Raw genomic sequence first — 8,888 nt, 5'->3', positions numbered from 1 at the left:
GGGGCCGGGGGGCGGGGGGCTGGGAGGCCGGGGAGCCGGGGGCTGGGGGCTGTGGGGCCACAAGCTGTGGGGCCCGGAGCTGGGGGGCTGGGGGGCTGGAGGGCCGGGGGGCTGGGAGCTGGGGGGCTGTGGGGCTGTGGGGCCCGGAGCTGGAAGCAGGGGGGGCCGGGGAGGGAGAGCCAGAGGCCGAAAACAACAGGGACCCATGTGTGTGCAAATACTCCATTGGGCAAAAGCTCATTTCAGAACGTCTTAGGATTTCCCAAAGATGTTTACATTTTGAAAGGAAGCTCCAGGGAAAGGCACAGGCGTTTCATCAATAGTCCACAGTGGATTCAGGCTGGGAGACCAGGCACCGCTGGGTTGCAGCCCCCACCCAGGGCTGATCTGGTGACCGCTCCCAGGCCTCCCCTGGCTGTGAGCAGAGACACTCAGGGCGACGGAGCCCAGCTCTGGAGGGCACTGTTCAGAACTCAGTGCTGTCGCTCACCTGGCTTGGGCCCCTCCTCGCCTCTGCCAGCCCCCCTGCTGCGGGGACCTTCCTGCCATGCCCCGCAGAGGCCCCTCCGGGACTCCAGACCGACTGGCGGAGGTGCAGACACAGGAGGAACCGGGGCCCTCATGGGGGTGGGGGGCCCGCTAAGCACCAGGCCCATGGGGTGGAGGCTGAGGGGCCAGGGCTCCCCGCCCCATCCCACCCTCTTGGGACCTGGCAGCCTCTCTGGGTTCTCATGGCTGCCCCAGGTCACGAGGGTTCACAGTGGCTGGGAGTGTGAGCCAGGAGCTTGACCTTAATCTGTGCTCACCGCTCAGGCAGGAGGGAGCTCCCCGCGGAGCATTCCAGACCGCTGCCTCCCCTCCCATCTTCTTCCCCAGGACCCTTAAGCAGCCCCCACCTGCCCCCATCAGGTAACCGTGGACTTGCCGGCCCCCACAGACTGCCACGGGCCCCTACAGTCCACACTGCTCCCCACAGGGAAGGCGTCTCCTGTCTCCCCCATGCACACACACATGCAGCGTGACAAAGGGGCCCTCAGGTCGAGGCCGGGCCACCACTCAGCTCTCTGTCATCGGTCCTAGGACAACCACTCTGAAGTCCATCCACATGGGGTATTTGATCCCAGTTTGGGACACGCCACGGGGGACACAGCAGGCAGCCCAGTGAGGACCCGGGCCCAGGCAGCAGACCTGGGGGGCGAGCCCATGGGGGCCCTGGGCACCGGCTTCCCACTTACCCCCCGAGAACCGGGAAATGGGTGGGCAAAGTTTCCCTCTGGTTCACAATTCAGATCGGCACCCGCAGATGCCCCCCCGTGTGTGCAACCCACACACATGCAGCGTGCCACACGCGTGTGCACACATACACATTCACACACGATCTGTCCTAAAGGACACCCAGCAGGTCCTTGCAAGCTCTGCCCCTTCATTGGAGGCTGGCCCTGCCCCTGGGGGTGGCCGTGCCCCCCAAAGCCCCTGCGGACGGCTGCAGCTCTGCGCCCAGGGCCCCGGTGCCTCCCGGGAAGGCCGTGGCCCAGCGGGCTCTGTGGTGAGCGCGCGTGTTCTAGGACAAGGCCTTTAGAACAGCGGCCGCTCTGCTGTCAGTCATGGTGACCAGGGTCCCCAGTGCCCCCCTGGTCCCGAGCCGGTGGGCGGGTGAGGCAGGCCGGGGAACTAGTTAATAAGGGAATGTGGGGCCTGTGGGGCTGCCTTTCCTGAGTCCGGAGGCTCCGAGTTCGGCCCAGTGCGCCTGCGCCACGAGTTAACGCACTCGCCTATAAATAACGGGGCTGACAGGCCTGCTGTCAGCCCCACTGATGGACGGTCCCTTCTCCCGCCATTACAGCCTTGTGACTGTGGGAAAATTAATTTAAGTGGTAGTTAATTTCTAATGAATTCCACTCAAGCGGTTAATGTGGTCCTCAGCGTTATGGTAACCTTCATGGATCATTGCATTATGTAAATAAATTCTACTTTATGCTGGTTTATTAAAAAAGAGTGAGATTGGGGAGTCTGGCCGGATCCCGTCTGCGCAGGCGCACGGCGGCCGCGGCAGGGACGCCCTCAAACGGGGCGGAAAGGAAACATCCATCAGGTTTCGGGAGCGCCTAGCAGCTCTCGTCCAGCGGCCCCGCTGACCACGGCTCCGAGGCCGTCTCCACGTCCGCCTGTTGTTGTGTTACAAGGAAAAGGAGGAGGATTTTTGCCTCGAAATCTGTGTGATTTTTGTAACAAACACTAAATGGCGTCTTTCCGGAAACCTCATGGGAGAGCAGGGCCCAGGCGGGTTTGCTGGTTACCTGATGGGGGCGGGGCGGGGGGCGGGGCCGGTGGGGGTCGCCTGGGTCGCTGGCTCCCTGAGCCCCGGGGCTGGCCTGTGCGACGCAACCCCACGGCCAGCACCCCAGAGACACTGCGCTCACTCCCAGGGTCCGGGTCACCTGTCTGGGGTGCTGCCCTGTAGCTGCCTCCAGGCGGGGCCTCGGGGTCACCGCAGCCTCGCATGCCACGAGGGCCTCAGAGAACCCGCAGCCGGTGTGCGCACGCAGGAGGGGCTCACGGCAGCCCCGGGCCGCGGCGTCCTCCCGCTGGGCTCCCTGCAGGGCTGGGAGGAGGAACTGTCTGTGGAGTGGGAGCCCGGGTCTGTGGCGCGGCCACGGCAGCCCAGACGGACTCAGCGCTCAGCAACGAAGAACCAACAGGCGCATTGAAGGAGCTGGCTCCTGAGATTTCAGGGGGCAGGTCTGGCTCCTGAGATTTCGGGGGGCAGGGCCGAGCTCCGCAGGGCAGGCCCGCAGGCTGCCTGTCGGGGAAGAGCTGAGGCCGCCGTCTTGAGCCTGCGTCACAGGCTGGGAGCTCAGTTGGGTGAGTGTGCTGCAGTCCGAGGCCCAATTCCTCCCTCTCAGGGAAATCCATCTTTGCTCTTATGCCCTTCAACGGGTTGGGTGAGGCCCGCCCTTGTCACGGGGGCCGTCTGCTTTTCTTGAGGTCTTCTGGTCTAAGTGTTCCTCAGGTTCGCCACAGGCCTGCAGAGCGGCCCGCGGACTGCTGTCCGACCCAGCACTGGGCACTGTCGCCCTGCCGAGCTGACACCTTCCCTGAGCTCCTCCCCTGCAGCCCTCGCCCCGCCCGGCCGGCTGCACCCACGTCATCCTGGGCCGTGGTTCTACCCCAAGAGGGGCCCTGGGCTCTGTCTGTGGGCACCGGGCGCTGGCTGTGTCCTGCTGTCTGCATCTTCCCCTGCGGGCCTGCCCGCCCCGCCAGGGACCATTTCAGGAATGGGCCGGACGAACGTCCCTGAGCTGCAGGACTAGACGCCCTGCCCCCCTGCCCCCCGACTTCTCTTCTGCAGAACCCCCTGCCCCCCTCCCCCCGGCTCCTGGGCTTTGTCTCGCGCTGCCATCTGGAGCCTCTTGAAGCTACAGACTAGAAATGGCTGCGTTGGTCTGCTCTGCTGTGACCTTGACAGTGACCTACCCCTGGGGGTGGTTCAGCAGCACAGAAGTGAGCCGCGCACACCCACAGCATTCACAGCTCCTGGGCACACAGGGGGGCGGGGCTGAGGGCAGCCCTGTCGACCGGTGTCCCCACGTCAAGGTCCCTCACTGAGGCCCCTTTCCAACCACGGACACTGGAATCTCTCCATTGGCCTCAGGCCTTATTCCCAGGGGGACAGACTCGAGGTGTGTGCTGGGTGCCCTGATCAGGTTCGGGCCAGCGTCCAGAGCGGGCCGGCCGCCAGGAGCTGGGGTGCACCAAGCGCTTCCCCCTAACAAAGACCTCAAGAGCCAGCAGCCCGCCAAACGCCCTTGAAAGCCCCCCTGCCCAGGTTCAAGGCCCTCACCCAGCAAGACTCGGTGGGGAGAGGGCCCTCCTCCTCCGTCCCCCACGGTTGCTCCTGAATCTCCCACGTTTTCTCAGTGAGAAGGTCAGCAAGGTCTGCAGGGCGCCTGGCTGGCTCCGTCGGTAGAGCGAGCGACCCTGGGCCTCGGGGTCATGGGCGCCAGCCCCACGCTGGGCACGGAGCCCGCTGATAAAACGTGAAGGTGAGCGGGTGTGGCAGGGAGTGTGAGCTCCTGCCCAGCGGGCCCCTCCAGCCTGGCCCGCACTCCTCTGTCCCTGCCCTGCCCCCTGCCCTCCATGGACCGCCTATCTCACCTCTGCACTGGGCTGCGAACGGTGGCTCCTGCGTTCCCCTCTCCCCGACCCTGCTGTCAGTCCCCAGGGAGTCCAGCAAAGACGTGTGTCCTGCTGGCGGAGGAGCCCGTCAGGGAGGAGGGGACGAGGGACGAGAGGAGCCATCAGCTGGGACGTGTGCGCGGCCGCACTGTCTCGGCTTAGAGGTGAGCTCACCACGGGAATGGACAGCACGGAGGAGGTCGGGGAAGGTACGGAGAAGCAGCCCGGAAGCCAAGTTTCGGTTTTGAAGCGGGAGGGGAGGGAGGCAGGGAGGCAGGGAGGCAGGGAGGCCAGGGGCCGGGGGGGCGGAGAACACCCAGTCTCCGGTGGCCCTGAGCCCACAGCCCGGAATCCCGGCAGTGCAGGCAGCGCAGGAGCCAGCCCGTGTCCAGTTCCGCCTCGTGCCTCCCCACCTCCCGTCTGGGTGGCGCCTCGGGGGGGACCTGCCACCAGCCTCCGGAGCTCAGACGTGGAAAGAGAAAAAGAAAACGGCTGCTTCGGAGGATCCAGAGAATTACCCCCGAACCCCGTCAATAACTGTGCTAAACACTGACTCCAGCCAGCAGCAAAGCCCGCACCGCAGATTCCTAGCAGCGCAGCGTCGGATCAGACTCTGAGCCCCCGAGAGCCGAGAGCCACATGGCCCGCCGGTGAAAACACTGAGGACATCAAACCAAACCCGCTGCTGGAATCCTGGCCTGTGCGGCCATACTGCGCGCGTCTGCGGAGCTCGGGTGTGGAGCCCTTCCCTCCCTCGCAGAGAGGGGGCGGCCCAGGGTCTGGACGTGGACGTGAGCACTGCGAGTGACTTGGGGGGCGCCGGTTCCCTTTCTCGCCCCCCCCAGCAGCAGACCCTCCCCAGCCCCTTCCCCCTCCGCGGCCGGTGGAGCTGTGGCGAGTCAGCAAATCCCTGGGTGAGTCAGAGAGCTGAGGAGGAGAGGGGGCGGCGAGGGCTGGGCGTGCGGTTGGTCCCCCGGCACCTCCCTGCTTGCCGGCTCGGATGTGGGATGCGAGAGCGGGCCCCGGCCACCATACCGTGCCCTGCGGGTACCGTGAGCACGGCCACCTCGCACGGAGAACGGTCGGCGGGAGAGAGGACAGGAGACCCGGCCTCCTCCGTGCACTGCGGCCCGCAGGCCCTGGTTGAGCCCCTGCTATTTCCGGCCCACGTCTCCCGCAGGTCAGAGCCTAGAGCTGATGGCACGTCTTCGGGGGACCAGGGAGGGCTGTTTTAACGCATCAGTCCACAAATATACTGTGTGTTTAGCGCCATATGTGATGCAAAATAAGAGCAGGACAAACACTGAGTGAGCGGATAAGTATGTGAAGAATCACAACATTGATTCGCTGACCAGAAGAGACTCCGTCCGCTGTTCTATCTCAAACAGCACATTAGGTAATTAAACCGGCCAAGGTGGTAAGGAAAGCCAACTCTGGCTTGGTTCTCCGCTCGGTGTGTAGCGGCCATGAACCCCGGGAGGAACCGCTGTGCCGTGAGATGGCCACTCGGGACAAGGCCACGCCCGGACTGCGCGAGACAGCAGGTCAGGGGCTGGGGGGTCGGGCGGCTCACGGGTTTGCTGTAAAGGCATCACTAGGTGGGAAAACACATAAGTCCCTTTCTGACGAAGGGACGGGGTCCTTCACGGGCGGCCAGAGGCGGACGTCTGTGTGGAGCCCACACGCGGGGCGCGAGGCCGGACCCCCCAGGGCCGCTGGGCGGCTTCCTGGCAGCTCCGCTTCTGAGCACCGAACAGCCACAGTCAGTTTCTCCCGCGACGCACAACCGCTTCCTTTGGTCTGTACATCCCTCCTTCTCTCCCTGCTTTTACAAAAGAAAAACGGTAAGTTTGGAGGGGAAGAAATGCCTGACCTCTAGTCGAGAATCACAACTCTCATTACAAACGCTCAAGTGGTCAAAATGCTTCACTCATTAAAAAAGGAAGGGGGAAATAAAACTCCCTACAGGTGCGGGAAGATGCCCTGAGTCAGAAACTAGCTTCTGTTACCCCCGGCGCAGGGACGCCAGGGAGGCGGGCACCCTGAGGGATGCGCGTGCGAAGCAGGAGGGCGCAGGAGTCCCAGGGACTTTCTTGGGCATTCACGGGACCTGACTGATGGTCCCGCTGCTTCCGGGGACAGGCCTGGGTCTGGGGTGCAAGAGGAAGACCAAGCACTTCATCTTCAGGAATCTATTAGCAATGAATTACAGTTATCTTCAAAAATATTCCGTATCACTTATCGTGGGTGAAATAGTGTCCTTGCTAAATTTATGTCTCCTCAAACCTCAAGGGTGTGACATTCAAAATTGGGTCTCTGCAGACGTAATTGAGCTAAGGATCTTGAGGTGAAGTCACCCAACTAGGGTGGGAGATTAAGTTTTTGTGGCCTTGGGCCACCGAGTCTGGTGATGCGTTGCGGCGGCCACAGGCACTGACCCACCACGGTTTTCCGGGCGCCCCTGGCCTCCAGTGAGGGACGCTGGAGGTACAATTAAGGAAACACGTTAATTCACGTCCATCTTAGATCGGCACCTGTCTGTAGTCCTTCCCAAAGCCAACGGGCACGTAACTCGCGGCAGGAAAACGTCGCCAGCCTGCTGCCCTCCCCCCAAGTCCCCGGCCCCTCAGACGCGCAGCAGAGACCCCAGGCAGGTGCTCTGGGGGACGAGGGGCATTTTTGTAAACACACGACCGATGTGTCCTCCACACGCTTCCCAAAGAAGAGTCTTTCACCACCAGGAGAAAACTGGTCTATGAGCTCTTAAAGGCTTCACGTTTTAAATTTAGGGAAAGCACATCGTTTCAAGATTTAAACTCCGCCACAGCAACGAAAAGCCTGAGCCCAGGAAGGGAGGATCAGGCGAGAGCGTGGGGAGGTGTCCAGACTGTCCGGGGCCGACCCCGAACAGCGCGCCTCGTGTGACCGAGCTAAAAATACGTGTGTTCAGGTGGGTTTAGAGAGCAGCAAACACTGCAGGGAGACGGGACGGCCGGACACTTTCCTTACATCCTGTTTTTGTTTCTTTACGCCGGCCGACTTTATAAGCGAGTAAATCTGCAGCACCTGAGCGACTCAGTTAAGCATCGACTTGATTTCAGCTCAGGCCACGATTTCATGGTCTGTGAGTTCCAGCCCTGCTTCGGGCTCTGCGCTGACAGTGCAGAGCCTGCTTGGGATTCGCTCTCTCTCTCTCTCTCTCTCTCTCTCTCTCTCTCTCCCCCCCTCTGCCCCTCCCCCGCTAGCTCTCTCTCCCTTCCTCTCAATATAAATCAATAAACTTAAGCAGATGAGTCAATGTTGGTCAAGGTCTTCAGAGTGGAAATGAAAACCGCAGGGCACCCGAGATGCTCCCGCTCACTGCTTACTGAACTGCCATCACCGGCACTCACATACAGCGTGGGCTCCCGTGGCCAGAGGCTGCGCTGGCTGGGGAGTGTTCTAGAACAGGGTTGACAGGTGTTTTCTGTGAAGGGCCAGAGAGCAAACATTTCAGGCGCTCTGACACAAATGCTCAGGTCTGCCCACGCCATTCGGCTCTGTTCCAATAAAACTTTACTGACAAGAGCAGGCAGTGGCAGGGCTTGCCCACCTCTGGCTAAGACCAGCAAGAGACCCTCATCTGGGGAAAATGAAGGCCCTGAAGGTCAAACATACCAGAGGGTAAAGGAACAGAGGTGGAATACACCTGTCTCCTCCTCTGCTTTAGGGAAGAAACGTGGGGTAGGAAAACACGGTTACTCAAAAGATGAAACAGAGCGACTGCGTGACGCAGCAACGCCACTGCTGGGTATTTACCCAAGGAAAATGGAAACACTCATGGGAAGAGGCATGTGCACCCACGTTCACTGCAGTTGGTCACAACAGCCAGGATATGGAAGAGGCCCAAGTGACGGAGCCGTGAGTGGGCAAAGATGTGGTGCGTACACAGGGGACATGACTCAGCTGCAGAGGACAGTGAGACCTTGCCATCTGCAATGACGGGGATGGAGCCAGACGTGAGTCCGAGAGAGACAAACACCCTGTCACCTCTTCTACGCGAAGCGCAAACAGAGCAGAACAGAGCCGGACTCTTGACACCGGGGGCGGGGCCGGGGGCGGGGCGATGGGGGCGACGGCTCCACACGTCGGGTTACAAAGAGCTAAGTCCCAGGGACCACGGTTGACGACTCGTATTCCACCTCTGAATGTTGCAGAGAGAGTCGGCTGTGCAAATTCTCGCCACGCACACACCGGTTCTCTACGTGAGGTGCCCCACGCCGCGCCGTGTCCGCAGCACTCTCGCACGTGGGTGACAGGGCTCCGCATTCCCCCGGAGAGGGGCGGCGAGAACGGCGGGGGCGCAGCGAACACAAACGGGAGGCGGCGTGCGGGCAGCAGCGGAGGGCACGGGCAGGCCCGGCAGGGCGGGCAGGGCTGGCAGCCTGGAGGCCGGCCCAGAGCGGGGTCCCCTCCGTGCTGCCCGGACCCGGAGCCCCGGTGGGGGGGCGGGGGGGGGACAGGTGGGCGGGGCCTGCCTCGCCAGCACGTGGGGCTCACACTCTGCTGGGAGCTTTCTCTTCGCAGGCTTTTCCGTTCTTCTTTAGGGATCAGTTATAAAGTAAGACACGAGCCTAACTCCTCAAAACACAAAACCTGCACCAAAACGGTGAGCCCCCCCCCCCCGGCTTCTCCCCGCCCCGTCCGTTCTCCTGTACTTGCTGTTTTGACGT

General features: G+C 62.3%; 1 protein-coding gene and 1 long non-coding RNA gene across 2 annotated transcripts in view; one reads left to right on the top strand and one right to left on the bottom strand.

Annotated features, from left to right (window-relative positions):
• Nucleotides 1-1,968: 1,968 nt before the first annotated feature.
• Nucleotides 1,969-4,510, bottom strand: LOC115293313. The gene is made up of 2 exons (XR_003909489.1): nt 4,156-4,510; nt 1,969-2,165 (listed from the first exon to the last, which is right to left on the bottom strand). It is a non-coding gene; the product is annotated as an uncharacterized LOC115293313 (long non-coding RNA).
• Nucleotides 4,511-4,844: 334 nt separating this feature from the next.
• NDUFS6 (NADH:ubiquinone oxidoreductase subunit S6) overlaps nt 4,845-8,888 on the top strand; it is a gene marked incomplete at its 5' end in the record, with an annotated part of 18,858 nt that continues 14,814 nt past the window's right edge. Inside the window, one exon of the mRNA XM_029941297.1 lies at nt 4,845-5,090. Within this exon, the coding sequence (XP_029797157.1) occupies nt 4,845-5,090 (246 nt within the window). The remainder of the gene's footprint in view (nt 5,091-8,888) is intronic.

The sequence above is a fragment of the Suricata suricatta genome, chromosome 6 (genome assembly GCF_006229205.1).
Source record: "Suricata suricatta isolate VVHF042 chromosome 6, meerkat_22Aug2017_6uvM2_HiC, whole genome shotgun sequence".
Taxonomy (NCBI): Eukaryota; Metazoa; Chordata; class Mammalia; order Carnivora; family Herpestidae; genus Suricata; species Suricata suricatta.
Note: the sequence above shows the minus strand (reverse complement) of the source record. Positions and strands in the feature narration are given on the sequence as shown.